The sequence below is a fragment of the Pistacia vera genome, unplaced genomic scaffold, assembly GCF_008641045.1.
Source record: "Pistacia vera cultivar Batoury unplaced genomic scaffold, PisVer_v2 Contig757, whole genome shotgun sequence".
NCBI lineage: Eukaryota > Viridiplantae > Streptophyta > Magnoliopsida > Sapindales > Anacardiaceae > Pistacia > Pistacia vera.
In genome coordinates this window covers 608,721-636,563 of record NW_022196620.1, presented here as the reverse complement: position 1 = coordinate 636,563, position 27,843 = coordinate 608,721, and the positions used below count along the sequence as shown (strand labels likewise).

The 27,843-nt window shown below is 34.4% G+C and overlaps 3 protein-coding genes across 6 annotated transcripts; all 3 read right to left on the bottom strand.

Annotated features, from left to right (window-relative positions):
• Nucleotides 1–50: 50 nt before the first annotated feature.
• LOC116115930 (senescence-associated protein AAF, chlorolplastic) lies at nucleotides 51–7,954 on the bottom strand. 4 transcript variants are annotated; one of them, XR_004125749.1, is made up of 15 exons: nucleotides 7,930–7,954; nucleotides 7,782–7,810; nucleotides 6,302–6,701; nucleotides 5,640–5,789; nucleotides 5,142–5,215; nucleotides 4,625–4,701; nucleotides 4,450–4,521; nucleotides 3,382–3,450; nucleotides 3,109–3,155; nucleotides 2,870–2,999; nucleotides 2,712–2,780; nucleotides 2,505–2,608; nucleotides 1,794–1,869; nucleotides 1,399–1,696; nucleotides 51–378 (listed from the first exon to the last, which is right to left on the bottom strand). XR_004125749.1 is itself a non-coding variant. In XM_031402068.1 (14 exons), the coding sequence occupies exons 3-14, from the start codon at nucleotides 6,637–6,639 to the stop codon at nucleotides 1,523–1,525; spliced, it is 1,368 nt and encodes a 455-aa protein (XP_031257928.1). In that variant the 5' UTR covers nucleotides 6,640–6,701; nucleotides 7,782–7,810; nucleotides 7,930–7,954; the 3' UTR covers nucleotides 1,344–1,522. The 4 variants fall into 4 exon arrangements, 3 of the variants coding, with proteins under 3 accessions (XP_031257928.1, XP_031257926.1, XP_031257927.1); XM_031402068.1 differs by lacking the exon at nucleotides 51–378 and having other exon boundaries at nucleotides 1,344–1,696; nucleotides 2,870–2,987; XM_031402066.1 differs by lacking the exon at nucleotides 51–378 and having other exon boundaries at nucleotides 1,345–1,696.
• Nucleotides 7,955–9,506: 1,552 nt separating this feature from the next.
• On the bottom strand, nucleotides 9,507–12,917 carry LOC116115918. The gene is made up of 3 exons (XM_031402053.1): nucleotides 12,638–12,917; nucleotides 10,689–10,988; nucleotides 9,507–10,591 (listed from the first exon to the last, which is right to left on the bottom strand). Exons 2-3 carry the CDS (start codon nucleotides 10,986–10,988, stop codon nucleotides 9,626–9,628), a joined length of 1,266 nt encoding a protein of 421 aa, XP_031257913.1. The 5' UTR covers nucleotides 12,638–12,917; the 3' UTR covers nucleotides 9,507–9,625.
• Nucleotides 12,918–16,498: 3,581 nt separating this feature from the next.
• Nucleotides 16,499–21,920, bottom strand: LOC116115937. Its single transcript, XM_031402073.1, has 10 exons — nucleotides 21,302–21,920; nucleotides 21,035–21,172; nucleotides 20,417–20,605; nucleotides 18,178–18,315; nucleotides 17,964–18,085; nucleotides 17,695–17,827; nucleotides 17,477–17,606; nucleotides 17,285–17,364; nucleotides 17,017–17,151; nucleotides 16,499–16,556 (listed from the first exon to the last, which is right to left on the bottom strand). The coding sequence occupies exons 1-10, from the start codon at nucleotides 21,764–21,766 to the stop codon at nucleotides 16,506–16,508; spliced, it is 1,581 nt and encodes a 526-aa protein (XP_031257933.1). The 5' UTR covers nucleotides 21,767–21,920; the 3' UTR covers nucleotides 16,499–16,505.
• Nucleotides 21,921–27,843: the final 5,923 nt, after the last annotated feature.

Genomic DNA, 27,843 nt, shown 5'->3' with positions numbered 1-27,843 from the left:
ATTAAAGAAAAATTCTTACAATTAACCCATTTCTCATTGAATAGAAGGCTCATATATACTTGTAATAATAAATGTATTAGATATTTTAATAAGGAGAAGAGAAATGGGATTCAATATTTTAACCCAAGTGAAAGGCAGGAATGAATGATGAAACGAAGGTGTCAAAAGTGGTGAGCATTATGAAAAGGCTAAGAAGAAAGAAAAAGTGTAGTTGAAAAAAGAGGGGGAAATGGATCAACTTAGGGGACTATGATTGTGACTAGAAACCTTTGCCTGTACAAAGCTTTAATTAATGTGCTGGGATCACGGTCCATCTCTCTGCTTTTGCTTTTAGTGGCCCTCACCCTCAGCTTTCTTTAGCTTTTGGAAAGTCCATTCCTGGATTTAAGAATCACAAAACAGTTTTAATCCAGGTATTCAACAAAAGGGTACTTAATTAAAAGAAAAATTAGATTAAAGCAAAGGGAACCAGTTCACCACACCAACTGCCAAAAGTTATTAAAACAGTAAGGGATCATACAAGTTTAGCAATTCAATTTTCCAAGGAACTTATTTAGGTCCAGTGATGGAGCCTAGCATTTTGTGGGCCCAAATGATGACCCATTGTCGCCGCTTGATTTGGATGGAGCCTCCATCAGGTGGGTCCATTTCCATATGATCAAATTTTGACATAACTTGTGCCAAAATGAAGATTTGCAACAAACTGGCATGTGGGGTGTTTTAGTTTTACATACAGAAGCTTGCATATTGGAACTAAAAGGTTTAGCATTCCAATTGGGAAAAGTTCAGGTTCATGAACCAGCATTTCCATTATTGACTTCCTTTATTAGGTATTTAGGTGTTCACGAGGAGGCCAGCAATTAGAACATACATAGTTTCACAATTGTTTATTATTTCTCACAATCAACTTCGTCATGGCATGATTTATCTATTTGTCAAAGACAGTTTGGTAATAACATTCTTTATACTGTGTCAGAATTAAAAAATAACTAACAGTGTTAATTTAAAAGTGAGAATTTAAAATTTATGAAACCACAAACTTGCCATTTCACCGAACCTTGGGTGGGTACATGTCGTTTACTCTTTTAACAGAAAAATACTGGGCATTTAAATGAGACCTTTGAGAGAAAGTCTTCTAAACGCAATATGGTGAATTGGAAGCTAAACTTCATTATAAAAGGGGTGCTTAGATTGCTGCCTAGAATGAAATGTACTTGATCCTAAATTGTCCATATATTTTATGATTAAGTAAACCTACAAAAACTTCCATTATAGGATCTTAGGATGCTATAATCTTCATCAATGTTGTATGAAATGAGTGAGCACAGGACACAGAAAATGAATTAAAGGAAAATGCTAAATTGGAACATAAGGGAGTCCTTTAGATTATCACTTAACCAATGCGGATGATAAGTGGTTTCACTTGTCAGTACTTCCCTGAAACAAGGGAAGCCACTATTATCTTAAGGAATGCAGTGAGGCTAAATGTAGATATTTACAGTATAATTGTCTTGATAGCTTCTCAGTTTGTATCTGCATCATCACTGGATTCTTCACTATCTGCTTCCTCCGCGAGCTTTAGATTCATCATAAATCTCCAGCTATCTCCTTCTTCTATTTCCCACTGTTTCTTCAGTTCATAGATTGCTTTGGATGCAGCAACAGCGACTGCAGGGTTGCTATCTTCAGCCAGTCTCTGCCAGGGGAAGCAGGAACATAAGTTGCTGCCGTTCAGGAAAGAAGGTACAAGTATAATCATGTGTAGAATCATCATGTTAAGAGAGTACAGGTACCTGCAATGCCCCCATCCCCGCATTGCCAAGAGTCCACATGGATGGAGCAGCTGCTAATGCATTGGCCAATGCTCGTCTATGACATAGTCAGACAGCACGAGTGAATCAGCCGGGGAGGAGAAGGGTGGTTAGGAACATATAAAGACAAAAAGTTTTTCCATGTGGGTGTCTTTCGTCATATTACAGATATTCACTCTCCAATTTTTATACATATCCGACTTTGACTTTTCTAATTATATAGATATAAACGGCATAGGATTGTCATGTATTATAGAACTAAACAAAAGTACAAACAAATTGCCAGCATGCAATAGAAAATGCCCATAGGAGAATATGCAAGTTCAAGGCTCTGAAATGACACAAGAAATAATAATGCACAGACAAATCCAGTAACAACAGAAACAGAATCTAACACTTCTACTGCTTGTAGCATGCAAAATTTGTCATAGTGATTCATTTATTGACCCTCAAACAAATTAAAAGTCAAAATGCTCTCCGGACAACTTAGGGAATATTTTTAAATAATCAAGGAAACAATTTATCTGAAAAAGAAAAATCCCGGTGGTTTTACTTTCTCAGAAGACGTCAAGAGGCTCACAAGTTCTTCCTTGCGTGAATATAAACATGACCTCTTTACACAAGGAAGTGATCAATAAAAAATTTTGCAGTAGTGGATTAAATTTAAAAACAAAAATCACATAAAAAGCATACCTGGTGCTGACATCAGGAGAACTTGAACACTCCGCCAGTAGCGATACACTACTTTTACCATCCATTGCATCAAGATCTATAAGAGTTGCGATCAACAATTCAAGCTGTTCCAAAGCAGAGAGAGAAGGTAACTAAGCAAACAAGGTAAAATCCTAATTACATAAACTTCTCCACATAAGCACAAATAAGAATGCTTGTAATCTGAACCTCTTCAGGATCAGTATAGTCAATTCCATCAGCTTCAGAAAGTGCAGATGCCATACTCCAATACACTTCCTGTTCATTGTAAATGAAAAGGTATAAAGTTTACCCTTCATGATGCAATAAATTAAGGAAATAGCATTAAGATTGGCATCAAGAAGGACCTGAATAGCAGTAATACGATCAGTAGACACTTCCCCGAGGAAGAATTCAAGGGTTTTCCCATTTTTCTCAAGCGTTATACGTTCCATCATATCAGTACCTGATAGAGAATTTTTTTCTCTACACAAAGGGCTGAATTCCAATAAAAGATTAGAATTTTAAAGTTCCAACCCTGAATAGTTTACAACATTTCAGAAAAGAAGAATAGAAGGAGAGACAGACTATCACCAAAGAAACTTACAATTTGTACATCTTGCTCACCATCATGTCAAGGATATTTTTGACAAACTGGGTAACCACAAGGTGAAAAGAACATTAAATGGCTTCTTAGAACCATAGAAATAAAAAAAGATTTACATATTTTCTTCTTTTTAAGGTTGGTAAAAACATAAAAGTACAATGACAAATAGATTTAGGCCGGTTTCTGGACAAGTGTGACAACAATCATGAGATGAACACTTAAACTGATGATGCTGAGCGCAACTTTTGCTAAATAAATTGGATATTGGCTCACCTCCAGAGCCATTAGGGCATCTTCCATTGCACGTTGCTTGGCACGGAAGTCAGCAAGGCGCAGATCAGCCTAGAACATAGCCAATTGATTGCATCAGGATGTATTAGACAAGACTATGCTCTTTCAACAGATACATTTACCAATTTCAAGGGCATATAAGTTTCATAGATATGCATTCATCTAATATAAATTAAGTAGCAGTTTATACAGAGAAACAGATCATAAATATATTAACTTCTAGTTTGGATATAGCCATTCTAGAGTTTATTTCCTTTCATCTTTTCAACTTTTTAATTCACCTCTATGGTCATTTACTTTAATGCAAATTGAAGCTTTCGCTTGTGGACCTTGACTTGAAAGCTAGGGGAAACTAACTGTCTAAGATAGTGGCCGGCAAAAAATATAGGCAACTTATTACGTTGTTCACCAATTAACTTCCATTTCTTCAATATTTTCTAACTTGCAAACAATTTTCCAACATTATTTACTAATTTTTTAGGTGATTATGTTTGATCCATAAAAAGAATTAAATGAAGTAAAACAAACAAAGTGCTCATGTTGTGCATGCATTAACATAGACACGCTGCATATGCTAATGCGATAGTCCAAATTGTTCCTTCAATCAATTTCAGTTGACAAGTTAAGATTCACAATAGAACAATAAGAACTGCACTTGTTAATACATGAACTGATGTGAAGAAAAAATTACAGGGTAGGTGATAAGTTCACTCCAAAAAAGCTTCTTTCACTCTTCATCATGAATGGATAAACCAGATCTCAACTTATCATATTATTCACTGTCAAGATATTAATAAGTCAAGGCTAATATAATAGCCATAAGAAATTTTGGTCAATTGAGATGCAAAAAAGTGAAAAAAGCACTCTTGGGAAGGACTGTTTTAAATTGGATACGGAAGTACTAAAATGTAACGGACACAAACTGCTCAACATACACATAACAGACCTCAAGTTCCAGATCTTCAGCTGAACTTACAGATTTTTTCATGATAGCACACACATTAAGTGAAGTGATAGATGAATAAATTGAAAACGAACGGCTAAAGCTACCTCTAAGGCTCCATCACTCCAATGCTTATCAGCAGCTCTTTTCAATCTAGACTGTGCTTTATCTTTTAAGATCTGGCGGAAGATGTAAAATTGATTAAACATTAATCACAAAGAGACCTGATATGAACATCTTAATCTCCAGGAAAATCAAAGTTGAGCATCCAGATGGACATACAGTAGCTATATGATGGAGCCGTTCAGCTTTTTGCTTCACATCACGGTCAATTTTCTCTGTATCCTCTCTTGCCCGAGCTTCCAGCAGAATTTCAACAACAAAGGAAAACCATCAATTTGACATGTATCAAATCAAGAAGATTATAGCATATTGACACCACATTTGAAGATAAAATAATAAGATTAAAAAAAAAAAGGCAGGGCAATTCCATTATACTTTCCATCACATTTACTACCAATATTCTTTCCCCTCTCCCCCAAAGAATCGATAACAGGAAAATAATTTGAATCCATTACCAGTTTGAAATAAATTTATGCACTCTCTGAAAATTCCAAGTATGAATCTATGCATGCAAGAGAATAGGTTTATCTAAAATGGTAAAAATCACACTGATTCCACATGCCTTGAAATAAAATTTAATTGCGGTGTCCAGATTCTCGTGGTAACAGATGTATAGCATTTAGGGAGCCACATCGGAACAGATAAAAATATTTAACCTTGAAGTCAAAGAGTTTACCATCAAGCTTAAGAAACTTTGAACCAAGAATAGCAACATCTTGACGTGCACGGGCATCTAACCTCATTATGCTTCTGAAGAAATTTAGAAAACAATGAGCAAAGATCTCCATGTATATGAAATTTGAAGGTGGAATAAAATTTAAGCGAAAAAAAAAAAGTTGCCATTACACTGCCAACAACTAATTCTTTAAATTGAGTAGAAACAGTGTGAAAAACTTCTTTGATATTCATGATAAAAGTGGAATTTACAAATAGATTTTCAAATCAAGTTTATAATGAATTTATCACTCATAATTAAATAATTCGCACATAATTTGTAGAGGCTGCAGATTTTGCAGGTAAACCATAAATTGTTCACAAAACTTCTGAATCTTTAAAGAAAATTCATATTCTTTTCATGAACAAACACACTGGATACTAAAACTAAGGATCAATGACCACTATAGCAACCCCATTTGACTAAATCACAAGGAATGGAAAAGGATTCTGGATATACCGAGAAAGCAAGACAATGTCACTACGAGCCCTTTCATTTACGAACTTTGCATCGTTGTACACAAATTTACAAGCTTCAGCTAAGCCCTGACTTGAGTGAATAATTCTAGGTACGACTGGATGCTTGTCTTCCTCTTCTCCATTTTGTGCACTGATAAACAACAGGATAGTCTAAATATAATATGCAAGTATAGCATCAATTAAGCTTCACATACAAATTATGTGCCAGCATCCACTGGAAAAAGAATAAAACATCAGAAAAAGAAGCATTAGTGCCAGTACAAGACATAGCCAAGGTGGTTACTAAAAGAAAAATTCATCATTCATGAGGATCCAAAGAACGCTAGGCATGAAAGCTGAAGGCAAAACAGAAAGGGTTTCTTCTGAATAGAGTATAAAGACATAATATCGACTTGGTCCTTTTTCTACAAGTGGCAAAGTAAATCTAAGAATTCATGCCACTGTCAATATATGAAGTTGTCCATCATGATGTGCCAAAGCCTAGATATTAGGGATCTGCCTTCTGACTCGTGCCCAACACCCCATGTCCAAACCAGAAGACGAAAAACCTTATAATCTACACAACTTATACTCAATAATACAACTAGTAAGCAACATATATATTCAACGCATTAAATAGAAAGAGTCATTGAACTTCATTACCTAGATACATCAGAGGAATCACCATAAGGTCTAATGCATTCTTTTTCTTTGCTATTGCGTGTTCCCGTTGACCAGCATAAAATGGAACTTCTCCGAAAGACAATGAAACCAATTGGCTTTCCACATATGTTTGACAAACCCTCATCAGAGAAGCCTAATTTTGATGCCAAAAGATGCCCATTGCTCGCTTGCCGAAACTCAACTCTTTGATTTGTAGGAAGTAATTGATTGTGCGGTGTTGACTTGCCAAAAGAATATACAGTTTGAAATGATCTAGAGGAAGTTATCCCCTTTGGTAAAACTGGAACATTAGAAACCTTGCCAGCAGTAAGTGCCATGGGAAGGATCAAGATGAAAATGCAATAATCGCAACCAGCATTTCCCTTACAACAGCTCAAAGCTGCAATAAAAACAGCAATGGGATAAGGATCTCAATATCTAGCTAAAATCTACCAGAAAATGAATACTGAATTACTAAAAGTTGTTCTAAAGGCATATTAAATGAATACGAAAAAGCCAAGCATCAAATAGACATTATCATATCGTATTTAATGAATCACAAGAAAATAAATAAATAAATAATGGAAGTATTATTGTCGAGCTGTAACATCAAACCTAATGATAATAGTCATAAATTTTTGAGACAATACATATCCATCAAGCAACAACATCTTAGTGCCAAATGAAATTAAATTCTCATAGACAGGTCAACAAATAGGAATTGATTGCAGCACCTACACTAAATTGAACTGTTGGTGTTAAAGTTATATGAAATTTCAGGTGTCTGAAAATTTCTTAAAGCTCAAAATTTAAGATTTTAAAAGCATCAAATGGGTCTCTAAGGAATATCATAACATTTCAAATTGGAAACTTTTTTGGTTAAACTTTAAAATATAAGAATTGAACTAATAAAATTACTCAAAACCAGAAGGATTAAAAAATGCATATGTTCAAAGCAATACATAAGAAGGTATATTCAATTATTACTTCTCAATTCTCATATCCATTGAAGCATAAGTCAAGAAAGTAATTTATTAAAATTTGTGGGAAAACAATCATCAAATTATATTAATTCGCATAATCTTAAGTTAACTAATTAACTAGAGAAACACTTGGATTAAAAAATGTTAACAAGTTCAACCTATGACAATTGGTCAAAGCAATATGGAGATAATTCAGCTGCCAATGCAGTAGCTTTTAAAGAATTTAGTAAAATCCCTTCAGGAAATTTGTGAAAAGTTCAAGAAAGGTAAATTCTATATGCTACAAAAGAAACCGAACCAACAAGTATCAGAATCATACCACAAAAGAATTATTAGAAAGAAAACAACTTCACTGCTAAAGAGAAGAGTGATCACTATTCATTCAATTTCACTACAAACAAGGGAAAACAAAAGAAACCCAGGGGGCATATAAGCAAGAAGCAATGAAAGATTGAGTTTATAAAACAAAAATGCGAAGAAAGTTGAATTAAACTAACCTGTTGCGAAGCCCAAAAAATTCACTGAGCTACCAAACAGAGAAAGAAGTGGTTAGAACTTAGTAGAAAGAAATATAGTCCAACAAAACTGAGAAGACAAATATCAGCCACAATCTATCCCTGTGGCCCAGTGAACGCCACAACGTACCAAACTCACTAGAATTTTTTTTGTGGGGGAATGGGGTTCACATTTCACACCTATGCTGTCAATTTTCATGTATACTCTATCAAATTTCCCCACAAATATTTATTTCTTTCGGAACTTATGAATCATAATTATGGTATTTGAGGAGCAGTTATATTAAAAATAAAATAAAAATTAGCGAGTTATTCGATAAAAAATTAATTTTATTTTAAAGTTATAAGCAATCAAGAAAATAATTGGTTTTTCCGTCTTCTTAATTTATGTTAAGACTTTAGAGTTAATATTTGAAAACATTTCAAATTTTATAAATATTTTATAAAATCTCTTGTATTTCTTATATTTTATTATTATAATAAAGATATATTTAAATTATAATAGAAATAAAAGGATAAAATAACATGTAAAGGCTTTGTCATATTCGAACATGTAATCATCTACATTCAAGTCATTGGCAATAGCGTTAACAGTGGCCAGAAGTTGTGGATATGATTTGCCACGTCATGCCAAGATATTGTTTTTTATGACATTGTTGCCTTCACCTCTTTTATATAATGACAAAATTGCCCATCAATTCTGGATAACGCATCATTATCTGCTCCCTTTGAGCTTTTCCATTTTTGTTTTGATTATATTACTTTCAGGAGGCATTTGGTTGGGAGTTCTTCCATTTTTGTTTTGATTATATTATTTTTAGGAGGTATTTGGTTGGGAGTTATGTAGGATTACTAGAGTTAAGTCATCTTATATTATTTGATTATTATGTTTGATTTGTCAAATAATATAAAATTTTGGTAATCTTCAAATATCAATAGTGGCTATTGTTGGTAATATTGAAGGTAATCTGATTACCTCAATTTTCTTAGATATTATAAGTTATTTGAGTAATATATATATATATTTTTTATAATTATATCCCTTATTAATAAACCTTTAAGACAATAATGTTCTTATTTTTAAATTTATTTACACAAATCTTGCTTTTACCATTTTACCCCAATTAATTAACTTTTTTGATAAAATTACCCTTAAAATCAAAACAAATTTCAACTTACCCAAGCTACCACCCCCACCCACTTGCTGCCACCAGCCAAACCGCCGCTGGTTGCTACGAGAAATCGCCAGAAGTCACTTGGAATCGCCGTAAACAGCCATATCGAGGCCTCCCGGTCACAGTGGGCTGTCACAGTGACTTTCGACGATAGTTCGCAGTGGTGACAACAGGGTGGTGGGGGTGAGTTTGTTATAAATTAAAGTTTTATATAAACGAAGGTGTTTTAACTAAATTTGAAATATTGGGGATTAAAAGAATTATTTAAAAAATAATATTATATTAATATTTAAAAAAATGACAATTTAGTAATTTAAATAACATACTTATCAATTTATTCCTCCTCACCAAACATATTAATATAACATATCTATTAAATTATTCCAACTAACCAAACACATTTTTCTTAAAGATTCTCATTAATCTTCAAGATAATATAAGATTCTAATAATCCAACATTCCATGAACCAAAAGCACTTTTAAAGTTTTAATAAACTACTTCGTAGATATCTTAAAAGGAAATTAAAATAAATATAAGATATTATACTTTGAATAGAGGTGGAAAAAGATTTAAGGAGTAACCAGCATAGTTTCAACACAGCTTTCATGCGCGCGAGTATCCATTACAAATAGCCTAGAAAAAACTGAGTATCAAGCGTCGAAGTCATGATGCACCCAAGCTGTCCTTTGCTCTGGTGTCATGTTCACAAATATCTCACGCCATGCCGGCTTGTCAACTAAGAACTTCACAGCCCCGATGAATATCTTGAAATCCAACTCCATACTTGCTAAAATGTGCTGACAGTTTGCCATGGAATATAGATCAGTTGCAGCGCTTGTGTTCTCTTGTGCATTCTCATCGTCAAAGTCATGATGCACCCAAGCTGTTCTTTGCTCCGGTGTCATATTCACAAATATCTCATGCCATGCCGGCTTGTCAACTAAGAACTTCACAGCCCCAATGAATATCTTGAAATCCAACTCCATACTTGTTAAAACGTGCTGACAGTTTGCCATGGAAAATAGATCAGTTGCAGTCCTTGTGTTCTCTTGTGCATTCTCATTGTCAAAGGCATGATGCACCCAAGCTGTCCTTTGCTCCGGTGTCATGTTCACAAATATCTCACGCCATGCCGGCTTGTCAACTAAGAACTTCACAGCCCCGATCAATATCTTGAAATCCAACTCCATACTTGTCAACATGTGCTGACAGTTTGCCATTGAATATAGATCAGTTGCAGTGCTTGTGTTCTCTTGCGCATTCGATCGATACGCTGCCATATATGCCTTATTCCTATTAGTAATAACCTCTGTCAATTTTTCAATACTAGCCAAAAGTGGGTTTTCACGAACGCTTTTCTTCTTCCTATCTATGCATCTTCCATGTCCAGACATGTTTGATCGTTTTTCCCCAGATAATCTATCTGGATCAGGTTTCAACTCAACTTCATCAATGTTCACCGCTACGGTATCTCTCAAAAAAATGTTGGAGTCCAGTGCTTGAGATGCAGATGTGTAAGCCAAGTTTACTGCTGCGTTTTGCTTGTTGAATATAACTTCATATAACTCTTTATCAACAAGTCCCTTATGTAGGAAGTTCTTTGCCCTTGGGTTTTGCTGTTAATGAAAACAAACATACATTAAATTTCATATTTCCCAAAAAAATTCATACAAGTTACTTTGTAATAAAACTCATAAAAAAATTGAGATTTACCTTTAAATAATCTTGCCAAATCTCTTTAGAACATGTTGGAGTTTGAGACTCATGATCCCAACTGAACCCCCTATGTTGAAGTAGAGCACGCCAAGAGTTATATACCGCTCTCAAGCGAAAATACTTAGAAGATAACTGATCGACTTCAATTTTCTTCCTTATTTTAGTCCATAACTTATCACTAATAATCTTGTACTCAGAAGTTTTAATTGAAGTACCATGTGATGTTTTTGCACGGTCAGCCAACAGAACTAGAAACTCATGGGTCACTACAGCATCCCAATGAACAGCCTCACTCATCTAATAACAATAGGTAGAGAACAACAACCAAGATTCAAACATCATAACAATTAGCACACATATTCAATACCAACATATCCAAATTAAAGCCTTGAAAACTAAACAGATGCTCCAGAACATGCTTTTTGACTAACAAAATATAATCCTTACAAAATAGAGAGAAATTATTACCTTGTTTGACCCAACACTAGTTGTAGGGGTAAGTAGAGCGGATACTACGGACAAAGTAGACCAACAGGGTCTTCGATAGATCCAAGTGCAGAAAAACGTCAAAACATTTTCTTTTGCCAAAAATTATAATCAATCTTGCGACGGTGGGCTGATTTACACCTCCAATTGTTCATAGCATCTTAGTTAGTTATTAGGATCAAATTACAATGCTCAAACTACAATATGAAATTCACATAATTTAGACAAATCCCCAAAACCAAGAACAATAGCTTATTACAAAGTTATACCAATACTACTTCCAATGTAAAAACTCCCAATTTCACAATCCACAGAACAGTTTCAACATATCAATTGCATCAGTAGAAATCAAACATAAAATCCAAGCAACAAACGGATAAGCACAAAAGGAGCAAAAAGGGCCAAGGATATACAATCCTTTACACATCCACCCACACCCCAAAAGCAAACAAAAGCGAGCAGGGGTGACTGAACAAAAAGCCTTAGCACAGGCAACACAATGGCAGCAACTACACAAAGAGAAGGAAAAGGTAAAAAACACAATGAAGATCCAAGCAAAAAGCACAAAGAAACCGCCAACCACAAGGACCCACAAAGGCAAGAGCAACTCCCAAACAACAACACCTAGCAACCCATGTGCACCACACAAAACCTGCTACAAACACTAGGCAGCAAAAACCAACAGGGGACTTCCACCAGCAGCAGAACCCGAGCCAATGCTTCACCAGCAACCAAAATACTCCAGCCCTATCCCAGTCAATCAGCCTCACCTTCCAGGCAAGGGAACAACATCTACCAAAGCAAAAAAACTCTGCAAAGCAACAAAACATAACTAGGCAGTAATCTGTCATGCCCAGCAGAACCAGCAGCACCCTTCGAAAAACTAACAAGCAAGACACCAAGGAGCTCCAACAACAGACAATAACCCCGGAAAAATCAATCAAGCAATGACACGGTTACTATCAAGACATGGTAACTATTTCCCAATTCCTCCCTTCTTTCTATAATCAAATCGATCGTGTCCATGTCAAATTATATACTTCCAGCATCAACTGTATCCTTAAGCAGTTAAACACAACATCGCAAGTTTCGCAAATTTCACATTAATTTCCAACATGGAGGATATGCAACAACAACTTGATCAAACACATGTCATGGAATAGTGGGAAAAAAGAAAAGCATTTTCCCCTATAACAATTTCACTTCTAGTCAAACACTGAAAATCACCCAAATCCTTACTTCCTTAGCTTCACCCAGAAAGTTGAAATTCAAGATCACAACTCAACCATAACCCTTTCCACAAGAGACCAAAACAGCAGAGCTGAAGAAGCCATTATTATGTAAACTTTAACTTTGATGGATAATGATTGAATAAGATAATAATTATGAAAAAAGAAAGCCATGATGCAAAATCAGTGGGCATAACAAAGAGATTCTTGATTTGAAGAAGTAAACTTTACCGTGTAGAAACTCTCGACCACTTTCTGCGACTTTCTCGGACCTTTTACTTTTGCCGCTAGTTTCTTGGTGAAGGTAGAGAGACGAGGCTGAGGTGTTTGATAAAATGTTTTAAAGAGATAAGACTTCCATTTTAATTAACGGTTGTTGATAGAGGGTTGAATTCAGTATTTAGGTTAAGGAAATGCGAGGGTCGAACAACAAGAAGGGTTCTGGAGTCGAGGGAGAGCGATGGGAGAAAAGAAGAAATTTTTTAACTTGAATAGGAAAACAAGTCTAGGTTAATTTCAGTTTTAGGGGTAAAATATTATTTGTGTACTATCATTTTTCAATTTTCAAATTGGATTCCCTCCGTAGCTAAACAAACACGTAATTTACTTTTTAATCCAAATAGGATATTTAAATATCAATTCAAAATAGTGTAACAAACAAACCCTTATCTTTTTAACGTGGGATTGAATAACTTTTGAAATACCCTCGGCTCTGTTTGATTTATTATTCTGATAGTTTTTAGAATAATCTTTTGAAAAAAGTTAAATTGGACGGGTATTACGATGTAGGATTTAAAAATTAATAAAAATATCCCCTATGTTTGTTTATTTACTAAACACCCCTATAATAAAATATTAAAAGTTAACAAAAACACCCCCAACCCACCCATTATATACGGACAGTCGGCCACCACTGCCGGAGGGTGGTCGGAGTGTTTTTGCAATTTCTAAAAAAAATATTTGAGGGTGTTTAGTTAAATTAACAAATTTAGAAGGTTTAAAAGAAATTGAAAAATATAAAATAATATTTTGAGAATAATGACATTCTACTGTTTAACTTTTTTGGGAATATTAATAATGGTATTCCTAAAAGCGAAACAAACGAAGCCCTCGTAATTACTCTTATAAACTGTTTAGATATTTTCAAGAAAACATTATAAATTGCATATCCAGCTTAGTTTTCTACACAAGTAATATAATTCTACTTCTACTTTCCAAATTGGGAACATTCTTTTTTTTTTTTATGATAATTAGGGTGTCTTTTTTTATAATGCGGTGTTTGAGTCAGTTTGTGTACACTTCGACAATTCTAGACCCACTGAATACCTTATGAGACTAATGTTGTAAATTAAGTTATAAATATGATAGATGACTTAAGGTGTTTAAACCCAGAAATAATGAATAGAACAAACCTTCTTGATGTCAGGAACCTTTCGGAGTTAACATTCAAGAGCTTAGCATTTAGCAATGAACCTTGTCAAGTTGTCACGTGCTTTTGCTTTGATTTGATTAGTCACAAACACGAGGGATTAGTCATTGAATAAATTGCATGAGTTTGTATATTTAATCTAATGACATGAAAGCAGCGTATTCTCTAGTTGATAAATTAATTATAAAGATTTAAGCATTCATAAATATTCAAAATGAAAATGAATGCAATCTGAAATTACATCAACTAGGACTAGTAGACAGTGAAGTAGCTGTAGCTGCCTTTCCGCTCAAACCAACAACTGGAGGCTTAAGATCAAGTCTTATGCAAGCACTGGAGCCACAGATTGTCTACACTAATTGCTGCCAATAAAATTAAAAATTGGGTTTGGCCTATTTAATAATCAGATTTTGACTTAAAGAGCTGAAAGTTCAAGGGCATTTGGGTCCTCCTTCCTTGGTCTTCCAGTTTTTGTAGAAGGGCAAACTTGTTGTTGCCGTAACACCAGGAGGCACGCAAAGGCATTTGTTGCAGCACTTTTGGCAGAAGAAAATGCATGGTCTTGTGTGATGTGCTGAGATCTATACTTACACTTTGGTTGCAATCTGTAACGAATCAAATGTGCATGAATTTCATGTCAAAATTAAAGACAACACATAATTAAGCTTAATCAAGAGTTTTTTACCTGATGGTTTAAGGCTTTATAATTACCACCACCATAAACCTGTTGACAGAAAAGATTAATTAATTAGCAAACAATAATCACAACTTAGCATATATATATAATTAAGTACCAGCCACATTGGAGAGAGTAAGCAAGAGAAGCAAGGACACCAACAGCAAGAGGGAGTACGAGAATAGGCCATTTTTTTTTTTTTTTTTGGGAGTGACTGCTGTGCTGGGACTGTAATATTAGAAGAAAATGGAATGGAGAAAAGAGGAGAAAATGGGAGGATATAAATAGGAAGAGAGGGAGATGGTAAAGCAATAATTTAAGCTTAAAAGAAGGCGTGAATTAGGGTTAAGCAAAAGAAAAATCATACGGGTTTGAAGGAAAAAGTGAGCGATAAAAGCGGCGTGTTGGATGTATGTTTTGTAATTAGTTGAAGTTTATTGCCAGTTTCGTCAACTTAGCATGGTTAGGTTATGTCTTTATCAACACTAGTTTCCATTAAAAAAAAGGAGTGTTAGTAAACAGTTATTGAAGAAGGAGGACATTGGAAGTTGTAGAGAAGAGAAACTCAAGACATGCAATTCTGTGGGTTAATTTGATTAAAACATACATATATACTTTCTTTATAAAGATGAGATCTAAACCATACATTGTACATCATCAGATACGATGTGAAAATAGATCAAATCTGGAAGAATGTCAATAATTTTATTTTATGTTTCTCATCACTGATGGTGTCCTGGAACAGTACGGTCGACATGGAGAGAACATGGCATAATGATTGTTTTGTGATTAAATTGTATCACTACTCACCGACAAACAACCATTTTTTTTTTTTTTTTAAAAGAACATCGAAATATTAAGACATTAAAACTTAGAAATGATGCACATAAAATTGAAGTGCCAAAAACTAAATGAATGGGGAACTGGTTTTAGAAAAGAAAAAGGCTGTTACAGATGATTACTTTACAATACAGAGAGAAAATACTTTGGTCAAGCTTAAACGATTCATTCAAGTCAAGTCAAATCACATCTATTATTTACGGATTCTGCTATAATTATGTTGCCCCACCAATTCAATGGTTTCCATAAAAACGAAAGCGTCCAAATCTAATGGGTATTATTAGGTAGGTTATCACTAGATGACTTGCCGTTGAAACATACAAAAAATGATTCACTGAATTTGTAATTGCTGCATAACAACAGTTAAATTGTGTTTCATTACTTAATTACATATTATTATTCACGTCAGCCCCATGAAAACGAAATATGATTATCATTAACCTTATTATTATGAAATATGATTCCACAATTAAAAACATACTTTTACCTCAATCACGTAGCAGTGCAAAGGAAGAATAATAACGGATCAACCGAATCATTGGCATTTGGCAGTGCTAGATAGACATCTAAACTTACGTTCACAAACAAGACATATGTGATTTAATAATAATAATAATAAATAATTTCACGCATAGTCTTTACCCCCTTATTTCCATCTCTGTATAGCACTTTCAAATGTGTAAAATTTAACCCAAAAGAGGATAAAACACTACCAAATAGTGTTATTATGAAATGATAACAAATCACTAAACTAACACCAAACTCAACACCATACACAAACACTTAAAACACTGCAATGACACCCCACAAAAGCCGCTTGCTGGGGCTCTATTTCTAATTCTGGTAAACATTAGAAACCAAGAAACTCAACCTCCCCCATTTTTTAAGGGGTTGCCTCAGAAAACTGACCTATTCGAGCATAGTTAAACCTAGTCCGGTTGTGCAGCGCTAGCTGCTGGACTCCTTGATAGTAGCTCAGAGAGTTTTAAGGTGAGTAATCATTTCCAATAATTTCTTCATGTCCCACAGTTCCATGTTTGGGAGGACATTACATGCACTTGCAGCTAGTGCAACAGAGACAAAAACTATGCCCTTCAGGCATCCATGGCCTCGTGACATCGTCCCAAAATCACCTTGCTATCTTGTCTGCCTCCTCAATAATGCCATGCGGGCAGTATCTTCTGACTTTGTATGGCTTTCTCATTCTGTATGAACACCAAACAGAACTAGTTAGGAACCAAGTATTAATTCCACTTATAAATCATCACCATTCAGCCGTTTAGGCTGAAACTAAAATTATCAAATACTATAAAAAATGGTAATTAGTAAGGTTTCAATTGTTAATAATGAATCCACTTTCTTAAAATCAAGAGCACTAGGAATGTTGCATCAGTCAAAGAAATTATTAGAATGCCAGTCATAAACAAAAGTCACTGAGGATTCAGGAGAAAAAATAATTTAGCATCAATTATGGAAATTTACATGATTGAATTTTAAAAAAAAAATTCATAGAAAAAAGACTACAAAACCAGGCTGAAAGTGCTTAAACAAATTCTTATCCATAAGTTTTCCCAGTAAAACACAGAAAACATTTTCTTCCATGAGTTATAATGCCTTTAAATCAAATATCTGTCCTGAAGGACCTGATCGAGTGAAATACATTACCTTCTGCCTAAAACTCTTTAGAGCTTCCCTCAAAGCTTCAGACGTAGGACATTTAACAGAGTGCTCCTTCCATTCATCAGACAGCTTTCTCAGAACGGCAACACTTGCTTCAAGATTATCCAGATAAACCATATCCTATAAACAATTTCCTAATATTTTTAGAAGCAACAAAATTTTTAATGGGGTGAAAGGCGGGGATGGGGATATTAAAAGTTAGTGTCAAATGAACAACTGAAAGATCGTTAACTATGAAAGAGAAAAAGCTCACCCATTGCTTGTAACATTCAGGATTTTGAGTCAAGCACCAAATCAAAATGTCACTTGCTTCACTTGATAGGTTAGGAACTCCTGCACAAAGCATCACACATCAACTTATGCCAAATCTATCAACCAAGTCTCTTCTACTTTCAGATAAAAGGAGTGAGGGTAATCTCACTGAAAAGAAGTCTGATATCACTACCTTCTCCAGCAGCTTTAAGTGCTAACTGCATTATCTGCTGTGCAACTTGTTTCATGGCTTTGCTACCAGGAGCACCAGCAAGGGAAACCTCTTTTAGGGTTGGATAAACAGCCTCAAACCTTTCAGTTGCCTAAGTAAAACATAAAAAATTGCATTACAACGAAACTTCTACACATGTCCAATCACATATACTGCAAATACTCCACAACAGAACCAACCTTAACTCGAGCTGATGATGCTGGAAAGGTGACTCTCATCAAAATCTCAAGAGCTGACGGTGGCACTAGGCGCTCCCCTTTTCTGAAAGCACCATTTAATAAAATAGGGCGGGCTTTTGGAGAGGATAATATTCTGAATTCACCCATGAGAGCAAGAAGTTAGAAAGAAACAGAACAAAGTTTTGTGTGCAATAAAAAAGTCTTAGAAACATCGCATAAGAGTATAAAACATAGCAAAAAAACTATGTTGCATCTCAATGGTGTCCAACCTCTCCACCAGCTGTAAAATCAGGTCTCTAGCCTGTGGATTACAACTTGACTTGCCACTCAACATGGGCAAGAGAACCTGCACCCATATGTACAGCCCTACAGCCAAATCTCCTTGGGCGGCCTAGTCAAACAGAAATCCCAATGTCCAGTTAAAAAGCTCATCTTCCAAAAAGAGCGGCAGGAAAATCAAACTATCAATATTGCTGTAGTCACCTGCATAATCATCCAGATGGTGACAGGAAGCTTATCTTGTCCTTGATATTTGGGATTTCCCCTCATTATAGGCAATAAACTAACCAATACATCAGGTTTCCGTCGCAGTACCATGGCTAAAACCACAAATATGGCTACCTGCAGTTCCAACATAGCAACAATCATAAATTAGTTAATCAATTAACCAGCAGATATACTGTAAGTGGCAGGGCAACATCTGTAATAGCAATCAATGCAAATTACTAGCTTTGAGGTATAGAGCTTTGAAAACTATTCTCATGTCAATCAACAACATCCTATGTAAAGGGACGAGACACCATTGATTAAGAGCTTCTATCCCAACTCTTGCTTCTAAAAACTAAGAATTCAAATGGCTTACAATATCCCAGATTTTTAAAAGTCAAACAAGTTCTGAGCCTCCAAAACAGCATGGTATTTAAATTTATTTGCCCTTGGATTTCTTCCAATGAGAAGTAAAAAGGTAAACGCAACCTTGGAAGATGGCAGGAGGAACAACAAGAATACAATTTGCTTTTCTGCATCGTCTAATGGGAGTAGGCTTATATATAGCTCAAAACAGTTGCTGAATTAAAAGTTAAAAACACTACAATCGTTCAAATGTGTGACAGGTTTTCTTCTCATTCGATATTCTGAATATTCAAACGCACATGAACCTCGTACTGTCAGCATTTTGTCCCTACATGCTCCATTATATGATATCTATTTTGACTCATTACAATTGAATATCTTACAACTAAAACATCAAGGATCATGAAAAAAAAAAAATTAACAGATTAGATAGACAAAGAAGTCCAAAATGCATCAACTGTCGTGCTAGATAGAGAAAAGATATAATGGATAATCACAATTGAGAATATTCATTTAACTTGTGTCTTTCGTGGAGTATCATATCCTTTTAATTATAGGTTCTTATAGAACAACGATAGCACACATGGCTAATATAGAGATATAATCAACTGTCATTACTATTCAGCCAACAGTGGTATGACGCAGTAATATAAACAAGGCCAATTTATAATCAAAGTTCATCAGAAGTCTTCCAAAGAAGTGATTCATTTGGGTGGTGACATTCAAATGTCTTAAACATCCTGGAAATCAAAAATACAAAACTAATATCAAATCTATAATACTCCGCATTAGTCCATATTTCTATCTACTGATGATAGTAAGACATGTACACATATCAGAACAAGTTCGAAATCAGCATCAAAAGCTAATAAGTTAGAGTCAGCCTTGGAATTTCAAGTCCATTCCACTGACTTATTTTCTTCAATTGTTTGCCTTTTTGCAATGACCTTTCCATCAATTAGCTTCTTAGATGATCTCATTGTGGTTTGAGTCATAGGTTTTAATACTTAACAAAATAGCTCTCGTCCTCCCTCCTAGAGGGCAAACTTGAAGCACGATATTCAACAATGAAAAAATAAAAAATAAAAAAAATAGCAGGGATATAAATGGAACCATAATCTATCACCATTGTCATAACACCAACACAATTGGTAAATAGATGCAAGAGCTGATCTCAGCAACTTTCAAAACCTCAAAGGACAAGAAAAAGTTAGATGAAAGTGCAAATCTTTTGTCAAAAAAAGATAAAAGAGATATTACAAATAAATTTTTAAATTTCAGTCTGCATTAATCATGATCCCTTTCAGGGAAACTGGCTAGTTATGAACATCAAACCGTGAGCCACATCACATGGCCATCTTCATATAGATTTTTTTTTTTTTTTTTAAAAAAAAAGGGGGGGCTATCTTCTATATAGATGATGGACCTAATAGGAAAGCTAAAAGTATCAGATTTGGTCGAAGCCAGAAAACACTCTGAAATAGCTAGGCAGATAACAGCCATTCCATCAAATGAAAACACAAACATGTTTTGAGGTGCATTGAAAAGTAGTATAAATGCATCGTGTTAATGGTCCCAACCTTTGTTTAGTTACCAAGACCTTGAGTTTGGGAAGCTGTCACGCTCTTATGTTTACTCCATCCAAATGAGAAACACGAAAAAGAACTTTCGGGTATGCTGTTACATTACAACTAGCCACTAAAAAAGCAAGTGTCTTCTACTCAGCACAGACATGACATTCTCTCAATGACTGGTTATATTGCAACATGATAGTAACCATGTCCACAAAGATCCCTCATTTATCTCTTTAGGGCCAAACCAGCATTAATTACGCATAAAACATATCAAATGTGACATGGCAAAAAGATACCTGAGACTTGGACGATGCTTGTTGAACAACCTTTTTAGAACCCTTAACAGCTCCTTGATGACTTGCAAGGACGGCGAGAATGCTGTCCAATGACCATAACACAAAGGATCCAAGTGCATCAAAAGATCGCTGGTTGAGCCAGTCAACTGATGTCTTATAAACATCTTCAGCGATATGAGAAAGAGGGATCTGTTCACAAGTAATATTGGTAATAAGACTTTTGAGTAAGCTAATCAAATAAATAATATCTTTAAAAAAAAGCATTAACATAGCATGATTAGACATCTTAGATGTTAAAATATTATGATAATCAGAAATTTAAACTCAAAAAACAATAATTGATGGTGAAAACACTGATCATTTCATTAATCTTCATATCGTTTACTTAAAATCAGAACATTGATGGTGAAAACACTGATCATTTCATTAATCTTCATATCATTTACTTGAAACCAGAAAATTGATTGCATCTCGCGTATTGAAATGAAAATTGATGCAATTGCTTCCATTTTAACTTGTAAATCATTTGCATGCAACAAAAAATATGAAACATCTGAGATAAAATTTTCATGAAAGCTCATTCACATTTCAAACTTTAATGATCCAAATCTCACTCACATCAACTATCTTGGCAACAGTGGACTCTCTGAACGTCTTCAACCAAGGAAACTGAGACGAACTCACAGATGCAAACGCACGACCAAAGTAATCCGCGAATCGCATCAGCTGTATATCTTGCTGTTTCTCATACAAAGCCTATTCAATATTCATTTCAACAACAATTAAAATCAATGTTTTCACAAGCCATGCAAAACATAAAACTCACAAACCGAAACTTTTCAAATTGTTAAAAGATAAAGAGTAAAATAAAAGATCATCACTCACAGTTATGTCAACGAGAAAAGCTCCGAGTTCACCGGCGTCAATTCTCGCAGCTGCCTCCGCCACCGTAACTTTAGGCTTCTTGGGCTTCTTCTGTTTAACTTTCTTTACCTCCGCGTCGGCAACGGGAGGTTCAACATCACTATCGTCATCTTCATCAGAATGCCTCTTAGATCCATCAACGGCGACGTCTTCCTTCGTCTGGGCCTCGACCATTCGGCGTCGACGATCCTCCGATTGTTGTTCGATCGACCGGAAGATATCAGAAGTAGTGGCACCACCATTAGGGCGGCGATCAGTGATTGAATTCTCTGTATGCGATGGTTTCGAGGATTTCTTTCGATACGACACCGTTTGCCAGGCGTAATCATTTGGCTTATAGTAGTAGGTGCTGTTCTCCAGCTCGTCTTCTCTAAGAATTTGCTCGATAATAGCTGAATTCTCGTCCATGGTGAGAAGATCAGTCATTCTCCCTCTTCAGAAACAATTCCCTCAACCGAAACAACAGTTTCTCTACTTAAAAGAAACTGTGTTTACGTCGAACAGAGATCAGATCACAGTAAGAAAATATAGAGGGAGGTCCGGTCGGGTTTCGAAGGAGACGACAAAATGAGGAACTCAGAACTCTGTGTTAAAAGACACGTGGATTTAATGTATTTGTTTAGGTTTCCAAGTTGACCTCATTGAAGACATAAATAACGTAAATGCCACTATCCGGTAATTTTGATTGATGGATGCTGATATGATTAGGATTAGGATAAATAAATAAATCTCCAACAAATTTTATAATTAGAAGAAATAGTAAATCAATAGAGTCCTGCTTTTTAAGCTCACTCAGCCATCCTATAGTTTAGCATGTTAAATTCAGAAGGTGGTTGGAAATCAATCAAATTATGTCAAAACAAATAGTAGAATCATTAATAAAGGCTGAAATTGAAAGGGATGCTTAATTTGGATTATTGTTGTGAACAAATTTATAGTCTATTTATACAAAATTAGGGGATTTTTCTCATTTAATTTTGGGTTTTTTTATATAAAAAATTTTAAATGTAAATTTTCGCTTTCAAAAGCAATTATTATGAATAATTCTATGAAAACTCATTTTGTTATAAATCAAAATATATCAATTTTTTAATTTTGTTTTAGAATTATTTTTTCAAATGTCGCGGTTACGTAAAGGAAATTTTTTTTTTCCTTCTTTCTCACAAAGTCAAATGGTGTTCCCACTCAATTAATGTTACATTACCCAACTCACATTCAATCATTCATGGTTAATTACCTTTTTATATCTACTTTATATTTAAAATTAATCTTATTCCACATAAGCATACAATGATGTCAACTTGTATTTAAATCAATAATCTACTTTAACAATAAAATAAAAAATATTTATATTTTAATGAATATAGATTGTTACCATGACATTATCTTATCCTTGACTGTACAAGCTTAATGCTCCACTAACATCTTATATTATTTTATTTTCATGTTCTTATAAGTTTCCATTTATTAGTAGTTTTTATTAATTTTTAGTCAATATCACGAAATTTAACTATCATTGAAATACGAGTAATGCTAGCCTTGTTTACTCCCCCTACTCACTTCTCTTACTCGCCTTTGTTAAGCACAGTGAAGAAGTGAATAAAGTTAACATTTTAACAAAGGTGAATAAGAGAAGTGAGTAGGGGGAGTGAGTAAGACTAACATTACTCTTAAAATACATCTTATCATATGCATTCATAAATAAATTACAATATACTCTCTCTGTTTCATTTTAATAGACGTTTTAGGAAAGTATTTTTTTGCCAAAATAAATTGTTTGACTACCCCATCTTCTCTTTCTTCTTCGATAAATTCCTCTGTCCTTTGTATTCCAATTTTCTCTGCCCTCATCTCCGCTCTCTCTTTCTTCGTCTCTGCCCCTTATCTCCTCTCTCTTTTTCTTTTTCAAATGCAGGTGAAGAGCAGCGGGAGAATCAAAATTTTTCCACTGCAATTTCAGTGAAAAAGTCAATACGAGGAGAGAGAAATTTGTTTTCTTAAAAATTATGCAAGATCTTAAAACGTCACTTAAAAAAAAGGGAGGGAGTAATTAAATCCGTATATACCTAATCCTTATAAGAAAAAATATTAATATGTTTAAAGATATTCTAAAATTACGACCGAATATTTTTTTATTTAATGTTTAAATTTATGAAATATTTCATTTTTACATTTTATCGCTAGCCATCCATTTAGGACCAGATCAACCTGATCTGATGGTGTCGGGCATTTTGCAAATTGGGAGTAAAATGAAGGGTACAATGGGAAGATGATATTGTACGATATAAACGAGAGTATAGTGGTGGGGCCAGCCCAGTTGACGGCCCACGGGAGTATTATTGTAGGTTGGCTCTCCATTAACTCTTCCGAATCCACTCTGATTCTATCACAAATTCACAATCACTATTTGGCCCCACGGAATTAATTCTTATTATTACCTTAAGGACGATGGTAACACTTTGTTCTCCCTCATTAAGGGGATTAGGAGAAAGGTGGCGGGTGAAACAATACCCCAACTATATTATTTATATTTAATCAAAATATCTATATATTATTAAGAGTAAACTGACATTTTTACACCCAAGGTGTGTTTTAATAACACTTTTTTCCTTTGAAACCTTCAAAATACCTTTTTTTTTAATCCAAAATTTATATTATGTTAATATTTAAATAAATTTTACTTTTTTAATTGGTGTTCGATAAGTTATCAAGAGATAAGACAATAAAAGTTTTGTACAATGAAGGTTGGATCGAATAGTGGTGATCAATTAAATATTCGTCGTTGGAATCAGTCAAAAATCAGGTAAAAATAAAAAATCTTAATTTCGCAGTAATTGGTAATCAACGAGAAATCAAGTTTTAGAATGAGAAAAATTTTGTAAAGAAGAAACCGAAAGTTCAAATAACGGTGACAAAAAAAAATTTTTATTATGAAAATCGATTTTGAGTATTAACAAAATTTAAACTTTGTGATTAGAAAAGCATCGTTAAGACTTGGGACAAACCTCGGATGGGAAAAAGTTGGTTACTCGTATTATTAATTTAACTTCGAATTGCGCTGTTAGTAAGTGATTATAAAGTAAATTATCGATTCTATTAATTTAAGTAATTGAAAAGGATAATGCTTTTTTGGCTTTACGTGATGTTACAAAAAGTTTTTGATTTTAGCCAAGACAGTTTTACATTTGAGAAACTATCTGGTTGGTGCGAGAGTAAGAATTCTCGATATAGCATTTGATTTGTGTCACGTGTTATCATGAGTTGGCAAGTCAAGCCTAACAAATTGCAAGACTTTTTGGTAATTTGGTATTCTCAGGTGAATTAGATTTTTAGTTAAAATACATAAAGATTTTATTGGATTAGTTAACTATCATGAGTTTTTTTTTTTTCAATAAAAATATTTAATCAGATTTTATAAAAAAAAATTATGATAAATTGTATAAAAAACATTATAACAATATTAAAACTATATAAAAAGAAAATTATAGTGAATTTGAGATAAATTGGCAGTGAAACATAGAAAAATTAACACAATACTTTGATATTACTCTTTAATAAAACAAGTATTACAAAGTAAAATAATGCAAGAATATTATTTTTTGAGAAGAAATTATAAAGCAAATTTGTTCTATTAATACATATAATTTATGCATTTCAGTTGCAATATACATTAATGATATAAGTTAGGATGATCTCATCCACCCAAAATATCTCCATCTAATAATCTAAAGTTTATGTTAAATAAAATAAGAAAAAAAGAAAGAGAGAAGCACCCTTGAAGCTGCCTATATTTATTAACAAATAATGTGGTTGAAAAATTACTGAATTATTATTATTATTATTAAGTGGTAATAAGTAGACTCATCATCATACACTGCAAGATATTTTAGGAAATAAATATTTGAAATTTTATGCAGGCTATGGAGGGAGAATTAGAGATGAATTCAGTAATTCACCATAAAAAGTATTCAGCATCCATGCCTCTGTACAACCGTCCCAAAATCACCTTGCTATGCTTGCCTGCCTCCTTCAATAATGCAATGCGGGCAGTATCTCTGACTTTGTTAGGCTTTCTCATTCTGTATGAAACCCAAACAGAACTAGTTAGGAACCAAGTATTAATTCCACTTATAAATCATCACCATATTCAGCCGTTTAGGCTGAAACTAAAATTCATCAAATACTATAAAAAAATGGTAATTGTAAGTTTCAATTGTTAATGAATCCACTTTCTTAAAATCAAGAGCACTAGGAATGTGCATCAGTCAAAGAATTATTAGAATGCCAGTCTAAACAAAAGTCACTGAGATTGAGAGAAAAAAATATTTAGCATCAATTATGGAAATTATACTGATTGAATTTTAAAAAAAAAATTCATAGAAAAAATGACTAACAACCAGGCTGAAAGTGCTTAAACAATTCTTATCCTAAGTTTTCCCAGTAAAACACAGAAAACATTTTCTTCCATGAGTTATAATGCCTTTAAATCAAATATCTGTCCTGAAGGCCCTGATCGAGTGAAATACATTACCTTCTGCCTAAAACTCTTAGATTTCCCTCAAAGCTTCAGACGTAGGACATTTACAGAGTGCTCCTTCCATTCATCGACAGCTTTCTCAGAACGCAACCCTTGCTTCAAGATTATCCAGATAAACCTATCCTATAAACAATTTCCAATATTTTTAGAAGCAACAAAATTTTTAATGGGGTGAAACAGGGGATGGGATATTAAAGTTAGTGTCAAATGAACAACTGAAAGATCGTTAACTATGAAAGAGAAAAAGCTCACCCTTGCTTGTAACATTCAGGATTTGGGTCAAGCACCAAATCAAAATGTCACTTGCTTCACTTGATAGGTTAGGAACTCCTGCACAAAGCATCACACATCACTTATGCCAAATCTATCAACCAAGTCTCTTCTACTTTCAGATAAAAGGAGTGAGGGTAATCTCACTGAAAAGAAGTCTGATATCACTACCTTCTCCACAGCTTTAAGTGCAACTGCATTATCTGCTGTGCAACTTGTTTCATGGCTTTGCTACAGGAGCACCAGCAAGGGAAACCTCTTTTAGGGTTGGATAAACAGCCTCAAACCTTCAGTTGCCTAAGTAAAACATAAAAAATTGCATTAAACTAACTTCTACACATTCCAATCACATAACTGCAAATACTCCACAACAGAACCAACCTTAACTCGAGCTGATGATGCTGGAAAGGTGACTCTCATCAAAATCTCAAGAGCTGACGGTGGCACTAGGCGCTCCCCTTTTCTGAAAGCACCATTTAATAAAATAGGGCGGGCTTTTGGAGAGGATAATATTCTGAATTCACCCATGGAGCAAGAGTTAGAAAGAAACAAACAAAGTTTTGTGTGCAATAAAAAAGTCTGAGAAACATCGCATAAGAGTATAAAACATGCAAAAAAACTATGTTGCATCTCAATGGTGTCCAACCTCTCCACCAGCTGTAAAATCAGGTCTCTAGCCTGTGGATTACAACTTGACTTGCCACTCAACATGCAAGAGAACCTGCACCCATATGTACAGCCCTACAGCCAAATCTCCTTGGCGGCCTAGTCAACAGAAATTCCAATGTCCAGTTAAAAAGCTCATCTTCCAAAAAGAGAGGCAGGAAAATCAAACTATCAATATTGCTGTAGTCACCTGCATAATCTCCAGATGGTGACAGGAAGCTTATCTTGTCCTTGATATTTGGGATTTCCCTCATTTAGGCAATAAAACTACCAATACATCAGGTTTCCGTCGCAGTACCATGGCTAAAACCACAAATATGGCTACCTGCAGTTCCACTAGCAACAGTCATAAATTAGTTATCAATTGACCAGCAGATATACTGTAAGTGGCAGGGCAACATCTGTAATAGCAATCAATGCAAATTACTACTTTGAGGTATAGAGCTTTGAAACTATTCTCATGTCAATCAACAACATCCTATGTAAAGGGACGAGACACCATTGATTAAGAGCTTCTATCCCAACTCTTGCTTCTAAAAACTAAGAATTCATGGCTTACAATACCCAGATTTTTAAAAGTCAACAAGTTCTGAGCCTCCAAAACAGAATGGCATTTAAATTTATTTTCCCTTGGATTTCTTCCAATGAGAAGTAAAAAGGTAAACGCAACCTTGGAAGATGCAGGAGGAACAACAAGAAACAATTTGCTTTTCTGCATCGTCTAATGGGAGTAGGCTTATATATAGCTCAAAACAGTTGCGAATTAAAAGTTAAAAAACACTACAATCGTTCAATGTGTGACCGGTTTTCTTCTCATTCAATATTCTGAATATTTAAACGCACATGAACCTTGTACTGTCAGCATTTTGTCCCTACATGCTCCATTTATGATATCTATTTTGACTCATAACAATTAAATATCTTACAACTGAAACATCAGGATCATGAAAAAATAATTAACAGATTAGATAGACAGAAGTCCAAAATGCATCAACTGTCGGGCTAGATAGAGAAAAGATAAAATGTATCA

Coding starts and splice junctions, on each gene's coding strand:
- LOC116115918 (XM_031402053.1), bottom strand. CDS start 10,988: ATGAGTGAGGCTGTTCATTGGGATGCTGTAGTGACCCATGAGTTTCTA. Junction 10,592..10,688: donor TTTGGCAAGATTATTTAAAG/GTAAATCTCAAT, acceptor TTTCATTAACAG/CAAAACCCAAGGGCAAAGAA.
- LOC116115937 (XM_031402073.1), bottom strand. CDS start 21,766: ATGACTGATCTTCTCACCATGGACGAGAATTCAGCTATTATCGAGCAA. Junction 17,152..17,284: donor CTGAATGTTACAAGCAATGG/GTGAGCTTTTTC, acceptor AATTGTTTATAG/GATATGGTTTATCTGGATAA. Junction 16,557..17,016: donor TAAAGAGTTTTAGGCAGAAG/GTAATGTATTTC, acceptor GTGTTCATACAG/AATGAGAAAGCCATACAAAG.
- LOC116115930 (XM_031402066.1), bottom strand. CDS start 6,639: ATGGCACTTACTGCTGGCAAGGTTTCTAATGTTCCAGTTTTACCAAAG. Junction 3,000..3,108: donor GTGAGCAAGATGTACAAATT/GTAAGTTTCTTT, acceptor ATTGGAATTCAG/CCCTTTGTGTAGAGAAAAAA. Junction 2,781..2,869: donor ATCGTATTACTGCTATTCAG/GTCCTTCTTGAT, acceptor TACAATGAACAG/GAAGTGTATTGGAGTATGGC.